The 23,584-nt window shown below is 27.5% G+C and overlaps 3 protein-coding genes and 1 long non-coding RNA gene across 21 annotated transcripts in view; 2 read left to right on the forward strand and 2 right to left on the reverse strand.

The window, feature by feature from the left end:
• Positions 1–418: 418 nt before the first annotated feature.
• Positions 419–5,273, forward strand: LOC100863218 (PX domain-containing protein kinase-like protein). Of its 7 annotated transcripts, XM_086912666.1 has the most exons (10): positions 429–540; positions 617–811; positions 1,274–1,462; positions 1,530–1,626; positions 1,793–2,217; positions 2,286–2,462; positions 2,542–2,952; positions 3,036–3,192; positions 3,268–3,312; positions 3,542–5,273. In XM_086912666.1, the coding sequence occupies exons 2-9, from the start codon at positions 710–712 to the stop codon at positions 3,282–3,284; spliced, it is 1,575 nt and encodes a 524-aa protein (XP_086768792.1). In that variant the 5' UTR covers positions 429–540; positions 617–709; the 3' UTR covers positions 3,285–3,312; positions 3,542–5,273. The 7 variants fall into 7 exon arrangements, with proteins under 7 accessions (XP_012341750.2, XP_012341749.2, XP_003693507.2 ...); XM_012486296.3 differs by having other exon boundaries at positions 419–811; XM_012486295.3 differs by having other exon boundaries at positions 419–811; positions 3,533–4,909.
• Taz (tafazzin, phospholipid-lysophospholipid transacylase) lies at positions 5,110–10,721 on the reverse strand. 2 transcript variants are annotated; one of them, XM_086912667.1, is made up of 6 exons: positions 10,444–10,721; positions 9,099–9,170; positions 7,738–7,866; positions 6,721–6,964; positions 6,324–6,578; positions 5,110–6,239 (listed from the first exon to the last, which is right to left on the reverse strand). In XM_086912667.1, the coding sequence occupies exons 1-6, from the start codon at positions 10,556–10,558 to the stop codon at positions 6,200–6,202; spliced, it is 855 nt and encodes a 284-aa protein (XP_086768793.1). In that variant the 5' UTR covers positions 10,559–10,721; the 3' UTR covers positions 5,110–6,199. The 2 variants fall into 2 exon arrangements, with proteins under 2 accessions (XP_086768793.1, XP_031772319.1); XM_031916459.2 differs by lacking the exon at positions 9,099–9,170 and having other exon boundaries at positions 10,444–10,719.
• Positions 10,722–11,878: 1,157 nt separating this feature from the next.
• Positions 11,879–23,584, forward strand: part of LOC100863451 (uncharacterized) — a 93,429-nt gene continuing 81,723 nt past the window's right edge. For 3 of the 8 annotated variants that reach the window (XM_086912669.1, XM_086912672.1, XM_012486286.3), the window contains exons 1-2: positions 11,899–12,723; positions 16,538–16,660. In XM_086912669.1, coding sequence (XP_086768795.1) covers positions 16,585–16,660 — 76 coding nt within the window. In that variant the 5' untranslated portion in view covers positions 11,899–12,723; positions 16,538–16,584. Of the gene's footprint in view, positions 12,935–16,537; positions 16,661–23,584 lie in introns of all 8 variants that reach the window. The other 5 variants (XM_086912670.1, XM_086912673.1, XM_086912671.1 and 2 more) reach the window with 2 other exon arrangements.
• On the reverse strand, positions 18,979–22,301 carry LOC100863964 (uncharacterized). 4 transcript variants are annotated; one of them, XR_015293430.1, is made up of 4 exons: positions 21,625–22,290; positions 20,897–21,073; positions 20,678–20,799; positions 19,319–20,128 (listed from the first exon to the last, which is right to left on the reverse strand). It is a non-coding gene; the product is annotated as an uncharacterized LOC100863964 (long non-coding RNA). The 4 variants fall into 4 exon arrangements; XR_015293428.1 differs by having other exon boundaries at positions 18,979–20,128; positions 20,678–21,073; positions 21,625–22,301; XR_015293431.1 differs by having other exon boundaries at positions 19,319–19,876; positions 20,678–21,073; positions 21,625–22,281.

The following is a 23,584-nucleotide window of genomic DNA, read 5'->3' on the forward strand; positions in this document are numbered from 1 at the left end:
CTAATCCAACTAATTTTATATAATGCTACAGTCAAATGCAATTTTATTCTATCATCTATAATTTAGTCAGACTTAATTTTTATATTTTATTAGATCGTACCACGATCGCGTTTATGATATGGATAAATTTAATTATATAAATGTAATAATCTATAATAATCTAATTTTAATTGATAACATGATAAATTCATCAATAATATGAAACATATGATAAAAATTTATTAAACAAAAAATTTAATTGTTTAATAAATTGTTTAAATATTTGATTATTTAATGACATAATTAAATTTATATTAATTATTTTTAAATTTATAATAAATTATTTATGAATAATTTGGAATGAAATTTTTATAACTTACTCGAAATAAATAATGAATATAAAATATAGAAATTTTATGTTTATGTAGTGGTCATCTAATTGTGGCATCACTGCGAAAGTGTATATAATAAAATGGTGAAAGATGGGTGTTGAGCTCTAAGAGGAATGTAATTCATTAAATAAGATTTATGTTGATTATTAAAAAACATTAATTAATATCGGTGCGTTTTTTTGGCTATTATTGAATCATTTAAAATAATTGTGTATAATACATTGACCAATGTTGAAATGAAACAGAAGTGCGTCATGTATGGCGACTTACGGAAAATATGCGCTAGCCATACGCAGTTCGCCCCGCACGGGCTCTGCATTCTGTCGGATTAATGATCAATGGCTTTATTTGAGAAGCGATATACAAATAAAGTGCTGTTAGATGATACAGAAAAGCTGACGAGCGTCATTGAAAATGCAAGAACAATCGACGGACATACGGTACGATGCACGCTTAATGTATATTTTGACATTTGGTCGATAAAAGATGATCTTCATATATGTCGGATTTTCGCTCCAATCTCGTATCATTAAATCAACGACGGGCGTTATTGTTGATTACGTAGACATTCTGGATGCTTCTCTTGCATGTTTCAAAGATAAACAATTTTATAATATATATTTTATATAAATTTTTCTACATAAAATTTATATAATTAAAATTAATTTTGTACATATAATATATTAAAAAAAAAGATATATATGTTTGAAAAATATAGAAAAATATAATATTATTGGAATGTTATTGAAAATTTATATATAAATATATATATATATATTATTATTTATATATATTATAGTTTAATTTATTTTTTAATTGTATATTTATTTAAAAATTATGTTTATTATGTTTATTAATGCAGGAATGATATGAGTATATATTTTTATATTATATTTATTTAGGAATATGTGATTAAAACACAAAGAGGTCCACTTCCTGAGAAATTTTGGAGAGTTAGCAGACGCTACAATGACTTTGTACAGCTTAATTCAGCTTTATCAATATCTGGTATTGATCTGGCACTTCCTCCAAAGAAAATCATTGGTAATATGGAACCAGACTTCATAGCTCAACGTCAAATAGCCCTACAGGTTAATTATATAAAAAAATCATAATTATTAAATATTAATTTGATGTAATTATTTTATTTATTTTTAGAATTATTTAAACAATATACTAATGAATCCTATATTGGCTTCATCACTTCCTATGAAAAAATTCTTAGATCCAGATAATTATACAGCACCATTACATGGTATGATTTAATTATAATGATGAATGCAATAATTAAGTAAAAATAATATGATATATGTATATAAATAAATAATATGTAAATAAATATGTTCAAGTCATAAAAAAATCTTATTTTAAATTATCAATTTATATTTAAAATTTAATTCATAAATAATTTTTATTTTTAGAAATAGCTTTGCAACAAGTGTCATTAGCTTTACGTAGCGATGCAAATTTTGAAGTTTGTAAAGCCATTCCTGATATGGGATGGAGGTTAAGGAAACATTATTATACTGTAAAAAATCGTCAAAATTCAAAACAAGAATTATTACTTGCATGGGTAGAATTTGGTCCAGATAAACATCTGCAAGATAAAGATATGCAAGGTGTTTTTAAAAGTTTAGGGACATTAAAGCATAATTATATAGAACCAATTGTTTATCAACATGTAACTGAAAATGGAGCATTAATGATAAGAAATTTTTATCCGACGGGTACATTACGTGACATTTTGTGTGTAACTAAACCTAAACAACCATTTATAAAGAAGTATGGAAATCCAAAACAAACCAAATCATTAACAGTGCCTGAAATTGCTATGTATGGTTACCAGGTAAAAATGTAATATTTCATATTAAGATAACAATAATAGATTTTGTAGCTAAATAATTCTTATTTTAGATTTTGGAAGCTTTAGGATTTCTTCATGAAAAAGGTCTACCGTATGGACATTTACATACAGGAAATATTCTTTTAACACAAAAGTGTGCCAAGTTGTTGGATGTAGAAAATGGTCTTCTAGGTTTACCAGCATTCTATCGTCCTTATGTTGTACAAAGGCGTAAACTTCATGCCACGGTATATTATAATAGAAAAATATCGTATAAATTCATCAATATAAATATATATATATATATATTCTTTTTTTTCTTTACAGACTCAAGTAGATATTTATTCTTTTGGACATGTATTATATGAAATGGCATTTGGAAGACCATTGTTAGAAGCAACGTGTTCGGAATTACCATATTGCGATCTAACTTTAAAAAGTCTACTAGAGGTGATACTTTCACCAGAAGCCTTGAAACAGGATTTACCAACAATATCACATTTATTAGAACATCCATTCTTTGAATCAGCAAAACATACTACATTTGCTGTTGGATCCATAGAAAGACCACATTTCAAATTAAGTAGTCATTTGAAAGAAGCTTTACAAGAAGCAGTAAACAAAGCAGAACAAAGACTAAAAGAAGAACAAAAAGTAGCGAGACATCAAAAAAGACTTGTCAAAGTTCAAGAAATGATGAGTTCAGAGGAAGAAATGAAAAAGCGAAAACAAAAACTAGTAAAAAATACTATATATAAATATTGTATTAAAATATTAATATATTTCTTAAAATGAAAACACAAATGTTTCTATTATTTTAGAAGAAGGAACAAAAATTAGCCCAAGAACAACGTTCTGCGAATCAATTAAGTGCAAATGGAATAAAACATGTAAATGGCAAAAGCCCGGAACGCTCGGATAGTCCTACTAGTACTTCTACAGCAACCAGTGTTGGAACTTTAACGCCTCCATCGCTGCGTAAGTATCAAATTATTTTTTTTATTAATCTTTATTAAAAATTAACATTAATCAATATTCATGACTTTATATTAGCTGGGCACAAAAGTTGATGGCGCATACTACGCTTATTTCTCTCACGTAGGTCATATGATCACTCAAACACTAATTATTCACGTTCATACATTTTTTCATATAATTATCGCTTGGATACATTTCGAGCACATATAATAATAGATTTAACATTTTAAATAAATAGTATATCTTTATAAAAATAATGTAATTAATAGAAAATTAAATATAATATGTATCCAAACGACGTTATAAAAATTATATAAAGTTACAATCTATTTAACTAAAGGTTCTATAGATGTGCGACAAGGTGATGGAGTTCCTGCAAAAAGTACTGTACCAGCACCTCCATCACAGATGCCTGCAACAGTTGATGTGACAAATAATGTCTCAAAATTGACCAACGAACGAGCTGCTCTGCTTGGAAGTATTTGTAATTTCAATAAAACTAGTCTTCGTAAAGTTGCCAATGAATATCATTGAGATAAGAGGAGATGATAGACACAAAAATGAGAGAAATGAGAGAAATTAATGCTGAATGATCATATTGATTTATCAAAAGAAGATAATGTATGATCACAATCTATACCAAAAGGATGTTATTTTTTTCATTGAATCATGAGATTTTATTTCGATCGCGATCCTTGTGAAATCTATATATATATATATATATATATTCTGTAGAATCAATTAACATGTATATTATGTAGAAATAGATAATTATAAATCGTATAATTACAAGTAAATATAAAATAATTCTATTTATATTCTATATTAAAAGCACGAATCAAGTTGTTAGAATCAAACAATATTTAAATATTATTTGTTGTTATTTTTTAATTCCTTAAACACCGTCCAATAATGGATTCGAATTTTTATATAAAAATATTAAATTATTTTTTTAAAAAGAAAGTTTCTTTAATAATAATGTAATATTATGTACAATTAATGTCATATACATTACATAATAATAAAATTAATTTTATCTTTAATTATATTTAAATTTATTGAAAAATTGTTAACATTATATTTATCAAATACTATTTTATATTTTAATTATAAATGAAGTTCATTAATTTAAATTCAAGTTTCGCGATCGAATTTTTCTCTTTCACACTTAGTTTATATTATCATATTTCATATTATTTGTATAAAAATATTAATGATAGAATGAGAGTGATAATACTTACGTTTATAGCATAAACTTTGTCTCGTTAATGTTATATACTATTCTATCTATTTAAAGTTATGGTATGAATACGTATTAGATGAATAGTTTATGGTATGAATAACGTATTAATGTACATATTCCACTTATCGTATAAAAATATTATGTGTTGCTTTTATTGTATCGCTCTAGAATCAAAACTGTCTTTTTCTATGAAGAAAAAAAATGTGCCAAGATATACCTAATCTTTGAAAAATAGTAATGTCGGAAATGTATACGACGTAATATATTTCTATGTCATAAAAAAAATATATATGTACAAGATCTATCTGTGAATATCGTAATGAAATGATGTAATATAATTGATATTTTCCGTATGAATATTAATTTTAAATATAATTTGTTGAATTATTTATATAAATATTATTCTTCATAGAGTAATATAATTTGTAATAAGTAATAATAGTAATATTTATTTTTTCAATAATTTTGAAAATATATTAAAACAATTTTTTTATTTATTAAAGAAAAATATTAATAAAATTATAATTTTGAAATAAAGTTTGAATATTCAAACGTATTAATAAATACTGATATTTTATTAAATATTAATAAAAGTTGACTTAGAGAAATATTTATCTTATTATCTGTTAGATAATAATTATAATAATCTACATATTTTTTTAAATAATATAATATAGCGTGAAAAATAATTTATTAAAATGAAACAATGGCGTAAAACAGTCACATTACACTTTAAATAATACTCGCATATAGTACAACAGATTGCAAAAAATAGATTTCTTTTTGTGAAAATATTTTACTACTTATAAAAAAATTTAATAAATACAAAATATGTATATCTTTGTAGTATTTTTATCATTCAATGTTTTTAATATAGTTACTGTAAATTCTTACAATATATCAAAAATATACTTGTGTGCATATAGTTATTTAAATGTACAATAATTGATCACAAGCACGGTAATTTCGTCTTGTGTTCGACAATTAAGCGTTTTAAGATCCAACAAATTTAAGTTGGGTTTCAATCAAATCTGACTTACTTATATTATTTTGTTCATTTTTTTTTCTTTTCTTTTCTTTGATTACAATTATATTCGAATCATTTATACAAAAGTTTTTAGTATATGCAGAGTAAATTTAATGAATTATACAAAGATTGTGTCACGCTTGCATTCTATCATCACAAATTACGAATCTCGAAAATATTAAAAAATTAACGCATAAAAATGAACGATGATATGCAGTACAGTGGCACAGTTTCAGTGTTATGTTTTATGGAAGCTTTCGTAATTTGCGATTATATTAAAATTTGTTCTATAAACAATAGCTGTTTTTACATACGTTACGATGATTCCTTTTATGTGTATGCAGGAACATATATACATTACTATGTATGTGATAATGTAATTGAACGTTCGCGATATATGGCATTTTTAAGTCAACACGACTCGTATTTAAATTAAAATTTTCTCAAGAATATCACGAACATAATATCCTCTTTAAAAAATGAAAAAAAAATAAAAAAAGGAACAAAACTAAATCACTACTGCCTGATACATGCATTACATTACACAACTATATATATATTAGTTACATGTCGTACAAATGAACATCTTTGATTAATATCTATTGTCACATTGAAATTAAAATTTTATTTTTTATATATATATATTTTTTTTTTTCTTTTTCTTTTTTTTTTTTTTTTTTTTTTTTGGTATATTAAAGCTAATCGGGATAATGATTAGAATGTCTCCCGTTTGATTATCATGAATTTTTGTGAAGTTCTTCCGTTATCGTTTTCAATCTGAAAATATATTGATTATTATGAAAACATATAGATTATTATGAATTATATTATGAACATTATTGAGATTTCAAATAACAATACTTCAAAAGTTCTGTTTGAATACGATCCGTAATCGCTTTCCTTGCTTCCTCTTCAGACACTTTTGACATACGCAATTCTTCTATTAATTCGCTAAAATCTATTGGATCACCATAATTCATAGTGACCTTTTTGCGTATTTTCAATCTATACGGTGGTTCATTCGGTAAAACATCGTCCATGCCAAGATGATAGATTGGCACTACTAGCGGCGGAACAGGCGATTCAAATATTAACCTTCCAATACCCCACTTTAATCTGAACACGATAGAACAGATAGAACAAAATTTTTATCGATAAAAATAAATAAGCAAAAAAGAAAAGAAAAAAAAAAAAGTTTAAGAAAAGATAAATAAAATGAAATATGGAATAAATATAAAGAAAAAAAAAAATCGCGAACCTCATAGTTTCTTTAAACATGTTTACTTTCCCCTCGGGGAAGACGTGAATCCATTCACCAGCGGCCAACTTTTCGATGCAGAAATCCATGGCTTCTTGATACACACCTCCACCTCTGATCACGGGAATGCATTTGCCCAGCATAAAGAAGTATGAATGCCAGGAGTTTGTGAAACAAATGTCGTGGGCCGCAAGCGACCACCTGATCTTACGTCGATCCATCAGATACCTCAGGTCCAGGCTCGCTAAATGAGTTCAGAGATTTTTCTGTCTTAAATTCTTTCATTCGATCGCTTATCGATGGTCATTCTGAGAAAGAAAAGATATGATTCAGGAAAAGGAGAATTCGTGTATATATGAAGGTATGCAAGCGTATGTGCATGTATGTGTGTCTAAATAATCAATAATACTAATAATTTATTAGTAAATCAATAAAAAAAAAATCGAAAATGATTTAATAAAAATGAATAATATATGAATATACTTATATGATATTTCATCACATTATATTGTTTTTGTAAAATCGATTATCGATTTAAAAATTACTATTTTATTAACAGTATTAATAATTAATAAAACAATTTGTTTAAATATAAATATTTAAATATTATAAGTATTCTTTTGTTTGTGCAAAGCCATTGTAAAATAATCTTTATTAGCACTCACATGTACTCCGCCATATTGTTCTTCGTATATACAACAAAGAAATATTTTATAAATAAAAAAACCACTAGTGTATATTATTCATATAAAAAAATGTCGATAAAAAAATATTCTCCAACCTACTAATAAAGTATATTCAGTATCAGTATTCAGTATTAACATACAATATTATTGGAATATCCTTTCATCGTTTCGATCACGCGTCATTAATCGATACATACAATAAAATGTTTGCTAACAAAACATAACAATGGAGGTTGAAAGCTATATTGATGAAACAGTGTCGAGTGTTTAAGTTAATGAATAACAGTCGATACGGTGATCCGATTGTTGAACCAATCTAAAAGAAACTTACCCCATATACCAGGATCATCGAAGCAACTGTGATGATTTGACACTGTGATTAACGGTACATTTTTCGGTCGTTCGTCTAACGCTCGATTGATGATATGCTTGTTGTACACTGTTGTTCTGTTCAGCCATTCTTAAACAGCACGAACGGAAAAGAAAATGCTCTTCGGTAAATTAATTCGCATACCAGAAAAAAGATTACAGAATACTACGTGTATTTCGTGAAATTCATTTTAATTGTATATACTTGACATAACACACACTTCATCTTGATTTACATAGAATTGGTTTTCTTTCACATGCAATGAAAAGTATGATTTACATTTGTGTAACACTAGAACTTTAAAATAAAGCTAAATTTATTTATACTTGATTAATGAAATAATTATTAATTAATACTAAAAGATATGTAAAAATATAATATTAAAAAAAAATAATTAGTTTTAAAAAAATGTTAAAAGTTTGTTTTTATTGTGACTGTTATGAAAAATAATTACGTACGAGATTAATTACGCAAATAATTACGTATGAGATTAATTACGCAAATAATTACGAAATAATTGTACATCTCATAATATATAATCAATATCATTATCTCAAATTAACTTTGATTGATTTTAAAATGAATAATAAAGATATTGATATAATGATTTATAAAATAATTATAAATATTTTATAAGATTTTAAAAATTATTTTATTATTTTTAAAATCTTATTTTATATTTATTTTAAAAATAATTTTATATCTCTTTTAATTTATATTTTATAAAATAATTATGTGATGTTATAGTGATGTCTATATATGATCATAAACATACAAGATAATGTTGAAATTATATTTTAATGAAAATATAAAAATCAAATTATCATAATATTTTTGTAATTTAATAAATTTAACATTATAATAGTTTTTGATTAATCTGAATATGATTTCTAAAACAATTTTTATCTTTATAGATTTTTTGAATTATGAATTATTATTAATCAATCTTTCATATTCAACTTTCAAAAACCATTGTTCTGATTACTTAATTAGAATTATAGAATGAAATATTATCTAATCAGAATCATAAATATCGCAATGGACAAAAGAAATATTGGTTATGTAAAATTTAATCATATATAATGTAAAGATAAAATTGAATCTGAAGGAATAAATAACGCGAATATTACACGCGAATAGATTGATAAAACGAACAAAAAGAGAGAAGTAGGAAAGAAAGAAAAGGATTGAATGGAGATGGAAAGATACACGGAGCGCTACGAGTCCAATTGAGTAATGCGCTTAATTTCCGAAGTTTATTGTATCGCAACTAAGTCAACGTCAACACTAAGTCGGGTCTATTGTAAATCAGTGGTACTCACTGAAAGACCAGCGAAGGCTAATGACTGATTTCCTGTGCCCTTTGTAGGGCGTTAATGCGTACCTGATCTTTCCTGAAATTAGAAACACCAATCTCGCAAAACATAATAATAATGATACAGAATATACCTTCTATATTTGGATAACATATGATTTGAATGGATTAGCTATTAAAATTAAAATATAATTAATTAACCATTTTTTGAAAGTCATGCATCATTACATGTATGTATATGCGAATATAAATTAATTTATAATAAATGAAAAAGTGCATATGCTTATAAAATGAATATCTGATAATATATCGCATGATATTTATGATGACGTCACATGGAATGTCCAATTCTATTGTAATGAAGTGTGTAAGAAATTAAATAATACATATATTTATCGCATTTTTTACTTGTATTTATTTGTTTCATTTTGTTTTTATTTTTATATATATTTTTCTTAATTATGTTCATATAAATTTTTGAAACATAAATAATAAAAAACAATTAAAAGAATTCTAATATAATAATATAAAAAAATTAAATAATATAATTTAAAAATGTAACAATCATCATATATAATTGATTTCTCATGTTTTAATCATGTATATATATTTAAAAATAATTTTAAAAAAATTACATCTTAAATGCATCTAGAAATTATAAACCATGATAAACAGATATATCAAACATTTAATTATTATATGTAATCTTTTTATGATATATCGAACGAATATTATATTACATTATTATGTAAATTTTATCCATTAAAAACTGTTTAAATAACTATTTAAACAAAAATAAAATAAATTATTTTTAAATAAATTTATTTCTATTTTATAAAGAAACATTTATTTACACGTGCTATTGCAATATATTAATATACATAAAATTTAATTGTTATTCAACAATTCAAACAAATAATTATATTAATATAAATTTTCAAATAATTCTAAATAGTATTATTATACGTAATTTAAATTTAAAACAAATTTTTTGAATTTATTTTATGATTATCATAATGATTAAATAAAATAAATTTATAGTAGACGACATTATTATATAAATATTTTTTGTACTACTTTGTTATAATTTTTCATATATTTAATTATAAAAAATAAACTTCTCAATCAAATAAAGTTACAAATAGTCACGTTTCTTTTTTATTTCTATATAAATGATAGACATAAACTATGGAATATATATATATATATATATATTGCGAACTAATAAATAGTTAAATCTGTAATATATCAAGAATAATTTTTTAAACATAAATTCGAACTATCACTAATGATTGAACACATCAATATTAAATAATATATAATAATTTAAATAATTAATTTGTGTAACTCACCTATAATAATTTTAGAGAAAATCCCTACTGCTACGAAGGTTATGCTACTCGCAATGTTCCAAAGACTGCTTGGATTTCGAAGCTTCGGTATGATCCATTTGATGTCGTATACCATCGCACTACCGTCCGCTTGCTAGATCAAAGGAAAAATAGCAATGCGGTACTTTTTCCGGACGACTGGGAAGTGCCTTCCCCGCGAGAAATCGTCTACTCTTTCGTAACTCACAACAACCATCTTCGTACCAACTTCACGCCATATTTCTCGATGAGTGTCACGTGGTTGGCTGAACGTATCCGAACATATCCGAACATTACCGATTATTGAAGCATTTAATTTAATATTAAAGATACTTCGAACTTTTGTCCTCACTTTATTTAACAACGTACATGTATACCATTATTATTAAATTTTATTAATTTCAATTATTTATTTTTTATTAACTTATTATATATTTAATTATTCTTTTTTCAACAATAATGTTATAATTATAACGATAATATATTATATATATATATATAAGATATTATTATATTATATAAGATATTATTATAACTTAAATAAAAAATTCATTTTTTGTTAATAAATAATCTATATAAATCTACATAATAACATATAAAGAAACATATAAAGATAATTTATAAATTATTATTTATAAAATATGCTTTTAAGAATAAAAAAATATAATTAAAATTTGTAGAATAATAGTTAATCAATATTTAAAAATCAAGAAATTAAATTACAAAAAGAAAAAAAAAATATGAACGAGAATCAAAAAATATTGTAATACGATTTTATTCAATATAAAGGAAATTTTCAATGACATAACAATATAAGAAAATATTAATCTAAATAGATATAAATTTATAGATATAAATTCAATCTGGTCTAAATAATTATTCTAAATATATAAGTGTATATAATAAAGAATAATAGTAATGTGGTCTTGTTAATGGAACTCAAAAATTATTAAAGATATATTATAATAATCATCATATATTAATTTAACAATAAAATATTTGAAAGATCGTAAATAATTATTCATAAACATATATGCAATAAAGCACAGATGTCACAAAGTTGCCGGAGATGCTGCAGTTGAAATGTCAATTGAACACCTATTAGAAGTTAATGAAGTGAAAAAGAACGCTGGAAAATTATGAAGAGGCAAAAGTTGAAGAAGGAGGCGTATACGAGTACATACATTAAGAGCTTCAGGTTAAGTTCACGCACAGAGAAAGAAAGGACGATGCACAGGAGCATTGAGAAGGTGAAAAAGAAGGGAAAAGATACAATGATGCGAAGCAAAGTCGAAGGCCGCGGGGGAGGGATGAGAGGAGAATGTCCGGTGGCATGTGAAAAGTGGGGGTCTGACGCGAGTAGAGAAGCAACCAGTCGAAGGGGTGTGGGAGTGGGGGAAAAGGGCCTCATCTCTACAGCCAGTCCAATTCGAGTCTTTCAACTGCGTGTTGCTGTGCTATCGTATATACAAGATTCTCTTCCAGTTTACAACTGTAAAGAGAATATCTTGAAGCACTATATTGAGAATCAACTACAAAGTGTCTCGTCTTCGCAGAAAACGACGCGTGTTTTACGACAGAACACTATCGAATCAAGCGATCGAATTCGATTATTGGATAATATAAAAATGCGATCAACATCAAAGGTCGATTATTTCATTAAAATAAGGCTTTTTCATTTATCTTCATCCATTTCTGTAACCTTGAGATGACAGTTCTGATAATGGTGCTAGCGTTACTGCCGACAATGCATCTTACGGCAAGCTTTTCGATCGTTGAACCGCGGATACTGAAGATCCGCGAAGTGAAAATGTCCACTTTCTGTGAAATATGAGAAACTCGACAGTGATACGATAGTAAAAAAAAAACACAAAAGAATAAAACAATACAATTCAGTAAGGTCGAAAAAAAAAATAGAAAGAGAAAAGAGAGCGAGCCGAGCATTCGGCTTGACTCGAGTGCAGTATACGGTGATGCCGCGAAGATGCCACCGTCGTCAATTCTCTCAACACAATATACGGCGCGGTGGTATCCCGTGATTTACCGGGGCCTCACGACTCAATGCCATGACATTACATTATTACTCGTGTGGTGTGGTGCAAGTGCAAGTGCAGGTGTAGCTGTGAAGTGGTGCCACTTCAATAACGAGAGCATATACGCGGGATATTACGCGACACGAGAAAGGATTCGCATTCGGTTATGCATCAAGTCAAGAATTCTCATATTTAATGATTCGCGAGTGACGCTTTCGAAAACAAATTGGTTAGTATTTATGTGTTTGTGTATGTTCGTCATTTCATGTTATGCGGAAAATATTTTTTTTCCAAAGACAAGCAATAAACCTGGCATACGAATAACACTCGTGCGAAGAACGGTGAATTCGTATTACAAGTTCTCGCCGGACTCGAGTAGTTCGAGCTATACCGAGCATCGTAGTTTCAGCATCTTGGCTGTAGCAGAGAGAAAGCAACAGGTATGTGTATAGAGTATACGATCCGTATTCTCGGTAGTTGCACGGTCGTGTTGCCTGTTCGTTCGCGCACGGACGTGCGCATGCTCTTGATCGAAGATCTCGCCGTGCACAAGGCAATATACAGCACCAGGCATCGGTGACTGTGTGTGTCTTTCATCGCGGAAGAACTCCAGTTCAGTCCAGTGAGGCGAGGTCGTCTTCTTGCATCTGTATATCTTATATACAAGTTTTGTATTTATCTCTTTGAATAAGATGACCGTGCGAAATAAATGTTGTATACAATTGTACAATTTGTATACAAGTATATAAGCTTTTTTCAGCTAATTTCATTCGTTTTCGGTAAAGAAAATTCATCCGATTTATTTATTTCAATGTTTTGTTCAAAATGTGCGAAATATAATCATTATTTCTCATACGCATACATATTTATATATATATATTTTTATATACATACATTTTTCTATACATATACATAGCTCTATATATGTACATGATTCATTGACAAGATGGTTTCGACACTAATTGAATGTCATATTTCTGTCGAATAAATTTCACTAAATTGATTCACTTTGATCATTCCGCGACTTTCAGACTGTGCTCGTTAAGTAAAATTTATGTTCCCATTCGCCTGCCCCTTTTCACATTTTGGAAACTAACCGAATTTCTTATAATATTCGTAAAGTTAATAACAGATAAACTTATAAAATTTTTTGACTGAATGCATCGATTTTGCATACATTTTATTTTATTAAGATTTCAATTAAAGTGGATGAATCAACATTGATATTAAAATCCAATCAAAATTTTTCACATGAAAAATCATGGTGGACCATCTTTTCAGGGAATGTTAATTGGTCGTTTCACAAATTACAAAAGACCAACAGTAGAGAACTCCAAGTTGCTATCGCTTCCATTAACATACCTCAGTTCACCCTATTGATGTCATTGTACGCTAGCAATGCTTAACGTTAACGATGCAAAAAGAAACTAATTACGGCAACCTGCAACCATTTCTATATATCATGAGCTATATTGTAGCCTATTTTCCTTATTTCTCGTACTTTCGACCAATTATGGTAAGCAATTATAACTAATTATTATCGTTTATTTGGTTCCGTGAATTCGAAATTGCTAATATTCGTTTATGAATTTCAACAATATTTTGAAATGGTTCTCGGCAAAATGACTTGTAATATTATACATCACAAAGTGATTATAATTGTATGAATGAAATAAATGAGCACGATGTAAATTGGATTTTGGAAATTGTTCCAGTTCGTGAGAGCAATGGGCGGCCATGGGAATCTTTTTTTTAAAAAATTATTCATAATTGAACATATATTTATATAAAATATGTTTGTTAAAAAATCAAAACCTTGGCTCATTTACTTTTATTGAAAGTTTCTTTGGATAAAGTTTGCACTTGCATCGAGCAAAATTATATATTGTTTACGACTTCTCTTACGATATATAGTTTTATTAAAAATACGTGAGTAGTTACAGTGATTAAATACTCATGCTTATTTCATTTATGGCCTATGAAATTTGATTTTTTGAAATTCTATCATCACGATCATACATAAATTATACAAATTATTATCGTTGAAGAAAAAATCTACTACTATTTTCTGTACTTACATTCTAGATTACAATTTATATAAATAAGATTTATTAGTAGATAAATATAATAGGTAAAATAAATATTATATTGTGATCGATTTTTTATTTATAATAAAATGATGGTTAGATGGGGTTAACAAAGTATAATGAAATTATTCATGTGTTAGTAGTAGTTAGAAATGATTAAAATGTTGATGATTTTAATCTTCTGTTTAATTTCTCTGCATAACATTATGTTGAACGTGAAAGTGAAATTGTATTAGTTAATAAAACGATATGTATTTTGTGTGCTTTTCTTAATAAAGAGACTTTTTCATTATTTATAATTTTACATACACTGGCACGAGACAATCGCAAATACATGAGTGATCATGAAACTTTGCGTGGTTTAGTTAATTACACGTTGAGAACTGTATAATGATTAGCTATAGCTTTTTTATCTTTTCTTTTTCTCAGTCGATATCATCTATATTCCATATATCTACTGTGCACAATTATTGTTAACCTTTGACATTATCTTCGATTCGAGCACAACTGACTCTTTTTCTCATTTCGTAGAAATTTTTTTTTCGGTTAATTTCATAATCTGTTTCTTTTACAATTTTCAATTTCATTTTATCGGTTGTGATCAAGCGATTGAAAAAAAGGAATAATTGACAATTACGCTAAACGGCGGGATAACTTATCGACTATCGTTCTCGATGGTTCTGTTTTATTTCCATGCACATACAGCTGCGCCATTATTTTTGATCGCATCTCTGAAGAGAAATATTTATAATGTCGATGAAAAAAGTCGAGCACAAGAAGCAGAGCGTTTAAGATACGAAAAAGGAATACAGAATGATGAAACTGTCGGCGTTTCTCGCGTGGTATACAAAGGTTTTCGTTGTAATAAAATTTCTAGAAGGTGTAATTACCTGGTGTCGATTAATCGACATGCGATCAAAGTGTTCGAGACATTGGTTACCCGTTAATTACTGGTTTTCATTATTAATTCGAACAGGGCGTAATCACTCGATCCTCTCTATTAGAAGATGCCTTTAATTAATTATTTTTGCGGTACACTTTGTTGTTGCAGAAAATAACGAAAATGTTAAATTAAAAAATATAACAACAAATTTTAGCGCAGAAAGGATTAGGAGAAAAAATTGGACAAAATGAAACAGAGTATTCTTAAATTTAATTAATGATCAATGCGGTATCTCATAAAAATTTTTCACAATTAACGTTGTTCAAAATCATCGTTTTAAACGTTAGTCGTGATAGAATAATGTTGCGAAGTCTACGCATGCGTATTTATGGAATATATGTTAATATCGTTCGCCGTATTAAAGGAATCATTTGTCTGATTTAATAACGCGTTGGTGAGTTTGGTCACGGTAGAATGTTAATTTACGGTAATTATTGTAATTTATGATAATGGATGGTATCAACTTCTTCCAGCTTGGCTCAGCTTATATTGAAGATCGCGACACTAATGCATCATTTGCATAAAAACGAATGAAACGACAAATTTTTGTCGAGAATTATACTTTATAAAATGAGAATTATACTTTGCAAACCGAAGTAGAAAGAAAATTGCTTGAAAATTTACAATCGTGCTCGATCATAATATTAAATATTATATACATCAGTATTAGATATTAGATATAAATATATCATAATATTAGATTGTTGTATAATAACGAATATTACTTTTCATCGACTATTCAATTCAAAAATATTCGACATTTGTTTCCATTTATTTTGCTTAGATATCTTTTAATTAAGAATTAATTAAGAAACTATACAATTGAAAAAAATATATCGATGGTTTTTATTTTAATTAAAATTTATTGTATTAAAATTAGATATAACTCTTTACATTTACCATGCAACATATATCATATAAATAATGTATTAATAAGTAGTAATCATTATGAAACATCACATAATAATCATAAAAAAATAATGAATTCGAATAAATCTTACTTTTTATTATAGGATGTTGTCACCTCAAGACGGTCAATCCAACACTTACTCGCACGGTAATGTCGTCCTTCAAGGTGCACCCTGTGGTCAATGTCGAGATTTATGTCCAGCTGGATACGTGCCTCATTTTTGGCGGTAAGTAATCATTATTTTATATAAATAATTTATTAAAAAATTAGTATTATAAATTAGTTGTTCAATAAATTATTTAAAAAATAAAATTATTTTAATTGACATATCCTAACGAAATGTATCAAAAACGAATCCTGCTCTTTGCTTCTTAATACATTATTTTTTCTTTTTTGTTTTTTTTTTATTCTCGTAACAAAATAAGAAAGTGTTTAATATTCATAATGTATTTTAGATGAAAGCAAAATGAATAATTTTACTCAAAGTGGTATTGCGAGCGTTTTTACCATCAGAGCAAAGTTATCATTATGCGGCAATAGTAACCGAAATGATTACAAGAGAAATTATTGATTGCGTGATCAATGACATATAAATAATATATGAAATACATAAATACGTCTATAATATCAATAAACGAATACTTATACTATGTTTTGATTTTCTTAAGCCAGTGATATTTGTTTGGAAAGCAAAAAAGTAATATACTATAAACAAAACAGATGAAATATAGTATGATTTTCTGTAATAAAAATAGTTGAGAGATAAATAAATATTAAAAAAGAAAATTATCTTGAGTTGAAAACGTAAGATTTGTATATCGATTTAGCTTTGAAACAAAGAAATGTATCATTCCTATATAGAATAGAATACAGAATATGTTTAAATATACATATTCTAAATAAAATAAAATATTATTTTTACTAAATTATGTAAATAATATTAAGAATCACTTTAGAAGATGTTATTAGAATGTCATTCAAAAAATAAATTCAATGACATATTAATACTATGATTAAATTTGTCACTTTTTTTACTAATATACTGTTTCATTAATTGTTAGCATTATTTAATACTAAATTTTAATGCATCATTAATTCATGGAATTAGAATTTTCAATTTTGCAATATTGAATTATTGAGAGTTATTGAGAATTATCTAAAATTTCTCATAATTCTTTTCCAATTATCCTTTCGAAAATCTTCTTCATCTCTTCGTTCAAAGAATTGACAGCGTATGATGCGCGAAATGCGTTCAAATTGGTAGAACGTGTTGTGCAAATAATGAAGGGTCGATTTCTCAGTGGTGGACAGCCAGTCACGTGGGATAGAATATCGCTGTGGTGGTGGTGGTGGTGGTAGTAAATAGGAGGCGGTTGAGGCGCAGAAACATCGTGAAAGCGTGTATGCTGGATTTGTAAAGGCAGAGCAAAGGGAAGATCGAAAGAGGGCAAAAGGAAGGTTTCTTCTCGGCTTCGGGTCGTAAGGTCGACTCGTCGGTCTCACGCGAGGCCTGCGTGCAACGAGACCAACGATGGGCTGTTCCAAGACGAATCGGCTGGCAACCAAGCTAACCGATGAGAAAGAACGAGAGAGTATGCACCCCCAGCTTGCCAAACGATCGGACGTCGAGTGAGAGATGGAAGAGAAGAAAGAAAGAGGGATGTATGTCGGTCTGTAATTAACATACCGAGTTCCCTTTCTCTCCCCTTGTATTAAGTTGGTTCATTCGTTCGCAGGTTCACTAAGAACTTGTTGTTCTCTTAAAAAGCTTTATAGGCCCCCATTTTATAATTTTTCGATCGATTAAAATTAAATTAAAATCTTTGATATGATAGTTTGATCGAGGATAATATTTATTGCAAGTTATTCCATTTTTGAATGTAAAAAAATTAAAAGATTATTCGGTAGAATATAAAGATATATAATTGATAGCATTATAAGGATATATAATTATTATGAATAAAGCAATTTGTCTTTAATCTTTAATTGTCTTTAATTTGATTAAATTTATAACAAAATATATTTAAAATTATTGTCTGCTATTTAATGTATATTGCAAAATTTCTTGAGTTTTAAATATTAAACATTATTTACAACAATTTTACTTAAATTTTAAAGATCTTAATTTCTCTTTAAAGAGTAAATCGAATAAAGATTACAGATAAAGATTATAGAAAACATTTTTCACGAACATAATAAGGAATAATAAAGAAATCACTCAATGAATAAATCTATGTAGGATGGTTTTGTCTATACAAAATATATTCAATAATTTGACAGATTATATCTCTGTATAATGAAGATAAAAATATCTTCGATAATTTATATTTAGTAATTAAAATCTTAAGAAAAACTTTATAACTTTCTAGAAAAATTAATCATTTTTTTTTTTTTTAAGAATTATATCCATGTAAAAATTTAACAGCATTAGTATAATCTATATAATACGAACATATGTTTTCTTGATCAATGAAGATATATTTTTGATATAATCGTATAGCTAATTTAGCAGCTAGAATCGAACCTAACCTTTTAACTAGTGAGTGTGATGCATAGAAAATGTATTTACATGAATACTTATTATAAAGATGTACAGTTACAATAGCATAATTCACTTTCTATTCTCATTTCATTATTCAATATGTCCCGTATATTCAAGGTTTCTATTTTATTAAAATCGCTTTAATTAATATTCAATTGATACATGTTTGTAAATCATAAAAGAAGGCGAGGCTTCTTGTTAACTATTTTCATGCTAAATGCTGTTTATTCTTGTTATAATAAAAATGTTTTTGTGATTAATCAATATACTTAAATAGATGAGATAATTTTAATTATTCATAGATACATTATATTGTGTAATAGAAATGAAAATAAAATTAAATTTTTAAGAACAATATTTACTATTTTATTAATATCTTATTACTTTTTTTTTTATATAAAAATTTTAAAATTATTATACAAAATCTTACATAAATACTTATATTTGACTTTTCATTCTTGTAATATATACTATTATATTATATTATATTACATTATTCTTAAGATTGTTTTCTTAATTATTACTATTTTTCTTTAAATCTCTCATCATACATATATCCTATTTCTTGACTAACTTTACACAAATTAATACCATGAAAACAATATAATGAATGTAATATTATGAAAATCATGTTATTCCATTGTTCGTGGTGCCAAAATACTTCATGGTTTATGATTAACATCATTTGCAAGATTCACCAAGAGGGGAACTCGTTAGGATCATTAAGGTTCTTACGAGCCAACGCGTCAACACGTTTGACAGAACATGTAATCAACAACGACGATGAGGTTATGAGTCTCCTTGTGTTCGAATAGGTAGTACACATATAGATAATATGCGTTCGTTCTTGAAGACAGCCGTCATACTAAAATCCAATGAAATACGATTCATTCCCTTTAGCTGGAAAAAAAAAAACGAAAAAGAAAAAATGGCAATGAAGAAAAGAGAAACGATAACGTCTCACAGATATAGTTTGTTTTTGGTCATTTCGAAATCATTAAACTCGCAGTTTTATTTGTCATTAACAGTTTTAATTTCGCCCCTTCGCTTATCTTTGCCAGTTCTTGGAAGCTTGAAATTATCTTCGATGAAATGGTGGTGTGTGATTCGTTATAGAATCGTTTATTCTAAAGAAGCGAAGATCGGCGCCAACTGTAATAAAAGAAAGAAATAAAGAAAATAAGATAGATAGCATTCTGATATATTTGTCAAAATGAAGGTTTTTCTATTGCACATTCTTATTTTTCGTATCTTCCTCTGTGTGAGTATCAGTCGATAGAGGGAGAACTCACTGGAAATCGCACAACTTATCTGAGGGGAATCTGGCTGGGCATTTTTATCGAAGTCTTGAACGTTTTATTTCAGGAGATTATAGTCTTTTCATGTTGTTTATTGGACGATATTACAAAAGGAAAGAAAAAAAAAAATGAAAATAAAAATTAAATATCTTCATATCCTGATTTCTTTTTTCTTTTTAAAAAGATGGAGAGATGGTATAATAGTAACTGTAATTTTTATGAAAATTAATAAAATAATGCAAAAAAAAATAGTAATATAGTTAAGAAAATATATAAATTTAATAAATTGTTAAAGAAAAGTACTAAGTTACTGTTATGAAACATAAAATGAAATTTTTAAAAATTTCTTTGGCTTTAAAATTTTTTAAAAAATTTTAAGAATTATTTCAATAATAATACTCACTCATTAAAATTGTTTAACTAAAATCAAAATAATTGTTGATCTTGGTAGAAATCGAAGATAAACACTTTTATTCAGTTCCGAAAAAGTATGCCCCTAAAAGTTCAGCGTCTCTACACCGATTTCTTTACGTTCATCGAACCGAGAACAGAAAGGGTTAGAAGAGAAGAAGAATGTCGCTCCGCGTCGCAGGTTTCGTATGTCTCACAAAAACTTGAAGACCTTTGGTTCCTCTTGTCCCGACTCCATCTCCACAACTCGTTCGGCAAACTCGTTCTTCTTTCGATGCATCCCCCGAATGCAGGTCGTGCAGTTTCACTTGTCATTGCATCGCTCTTCTCACGATTTTTTTTATCAAAATTTATCCATATGCAATCATTGCTTCTTTTGGCCACATTTCTTCACAAAAAAGAAAAATTAAAAATTTGAAATTTTTTTTTGAAAACGTAAAATACATTTTTGATAGAAATTTCTTAATAGAATTCGAGAAAAAAATGTAATCTCATCGAAAAAAATCAGCATTAAGTTTATACTTGATTCACATACTTAAATTTTGTACTCATATAACTTTTCATTTAACTTGATTTGATTTAGTTTGATTTTTATTTTTGAATTTGTTTGATTTATATTTATTTTTAATTCAATGGTTTAATTTAGTTTAACTCAGTTGAACTTCAATTTTTATCTGCTTCAATTTATCATTAATATGTTATAAACTTTATTTTTCATTTAATATTCAATACATTCAGTTTCAATTATTTCGATTCATTTGTATGTTTTAAATTTTATTAATTATTTTGTATATTTCACATAACGCAATGTTCTTGAAATCAAGAAATATGAATTTTATAAAATTTAAGACGAAGTTATGTGATTTTCAACGAAATGAGATAGCAGAATTATTTTTATGGAAAAGAATTTGCTCACTTTTTCTGATTCTTTCGGCCTACCTTTCTATATCGTGTTCAGAAGCCGCATCATGTTCTGCCTTTTATGGTAAACACTACCCATCTTGAAAACTGTTAATTAGTTTTATTCGCGTTCATATTTAAACGTTAATCGGAATCAAATATATTCAAATTCTCTTAAATATTATTCTGCTTCATTGTAAACGAGTATTCTAATTCTGTGCTATAAATAAGAATTTATAGAAAAAAAGAATACACAATAATACAAACAATTATATCTATATATTCCAGACGGTAAAGTTTATCATAACCTAACTTTTACTGAACTTTTAGTTTAATCTATTTTTCAACAAATCATATTTAACGTTATTTATTTTACATTATATGGAATTAAATATAGTAATAAGATTAACACAGTATAAAAACGAACACCTTTTTTTACCAGGATAATGAACAAGAAATAAATAAAACTCTATAGTATGGATATAATGATAAAATTTTTATATATCCGATACTATAAAAAAACCATAATAATTTATAATAATAAATAGAATCATAAAATTAAGTTATATAACCACTATTATATAATTATATAAATATAATTATCAAATAATCTTCGTTTCTGTTTACAATTTTCAAAATATTTCATGATCTTTCAACGACATACGTTGTGAACTTTCTCGATTTCAACCAACTTTCTGCGCTTGCGTCGATGAAGAAAGTGAAGAGAGTTAAGAAACTCGATCGATATGTAAAACGTGTAATCTATCGATTGAGAAACAAGCAAGTGATGTATCGAATGTTCGATACTTTCCTTTCGCTCTATGTTTTCGTGAAATCTTATTGGTCAAATCGATGAAATCAATTATTTTAAATATCTTTGTACACAGTTTAAAAATTAAAGATAAAAATCTTTTTTATAAAAATCTTTTTCGTACAAATTCTCATACTAACAAATTCTATTTCCATTCTATTTTCCCATTTATATATTTTCAATTCCAAAAAATAACATTTATAATTCTGTTTCCGTATCACGATACTTCTCTTATTAACCGTCAGCTAATAAGACAAGACTAAATAGGAAGAACGAGTGGCACGCGCGTTTCAACGGAAATCAATGAAGGTAAAGTTAATGATAAAGAAGCCAAGCAGATTCACGGAAGAATCATTAGATCAGAGAGAGAGAGAAAGAGAGAGAGAAAGAAACAATACGGTTTGACGGAGAGACATACAGTTTTTCATAGATGTTCGTTAGCGCAACGCGAGGCACGATAGAAATGCGATGAAAACACAACCCCTAAGAAAAATCGCGCTACCCCCGCGTACTGACCAAGCTTGAACGCGTGTGGAATGCGGCAAAACCCGATTTCTCGTTCTTTTTTTCGCCTCGTTACACGACTGATAATCGGAGAGGACGATTTTGCTGGAATCATGGGCTCGTTGGCGGTCGGTCACGTAGTAGCCGTGACTTCAGAGCCCTCCTCCCACCATCTGCTCCCCTTGATTAGACAGTATATTAAATATTTCAACCGCCATTACTTTGGATGTATTCTAAGGGGTGGAAATTCATTCCTACGTTATGCGACTGGTTTTTGTTTTTTAACGCATCATATGTGTTGACTTCAAGAGATAAATTCAGAACGAAACGAATGATATCCGAATTCCTTGATATTTTCTAGAAGTTTCTCAGATTGATAAATTGTCACTCACTTTCTTTCTTATTTATTCCTTCCTTATTTTTCTTATCATATGTGTCAATTATATCTTTAATTTCTCTTTCTTCTTTTCCTCATGTTTCCTCTTTCTTTTATCATTTCTTGTAATTGTTGCATCATCAAACTTCCCACCATTTGATCACGTGATCACTAGGATGACGGTTGTGACTTCCCGAAATCGTTAATCGCGTTTAATAGGCAGATTTACGGGTTTTTGCGCGCGCGTGTTTCGCGCTCGACACGTTGTTTACGTGACCGCGTGCGTACACGGTCGTTTGTCAACTGTT

The sequence above is a fragment of the Apis florea genome, unplaced genomic scaffold (genome assembly GCF_048593485.1).
Source record: "Apis florea isolate Af1SG1 unplaced genomic scaffold, ASM4859348v1 contig_3493_pilon, whole genome shotgun sequence".
NCBI classification, from domain to species: domain Eukaryota; kingdom Metazoa; phylum Arthropoda; class Insecta; order Hymenoptera; family Apidae; genus Apis; species Apis florea.

Coding starts and splice junctions, on each gene's coding strand:
- Taz (XM_086912667.1), bottom strand. CDS start 10,558: ATGGTATACGACATCAAATGGATCATACCGAAGCTTCGAAATCCAAGC. Junction 6,579..6,720: donor ATGTTTAAAGAAACTATGAG/GTTCGCGATTTT, acceptor TATCGTGTTCAG/ATTAAAGTGGGGTATTGGAA. Junction 6,240..6,323: donor ATTCAAACAGAACTTTTGAA/GTATTGTTATTT, acceptor ATATATTTTCAG/ATTGAAAACGATAACGGAAG.
- LOC100863218 (XM_003693459.4), top strand. CDS start 710: ATGGCTTTATTTGAGAAGCGATATACAAATAAAGTGCTGTTAGATGAT. Junction 1,627..1,792: donor TTATACAGCACCATTACATG/GTATGATTTAAT, acceptor TTTTATTTTTAG/AAATAGCTTTGCAACAAGTG. Junction 2,218..2,285: donor TTGCTATGTATGGTTACCAG/GTAAAAATGTAA, acceptor TTCTTATTTTAG/ATTTTGGAAGCTTTAGGATT.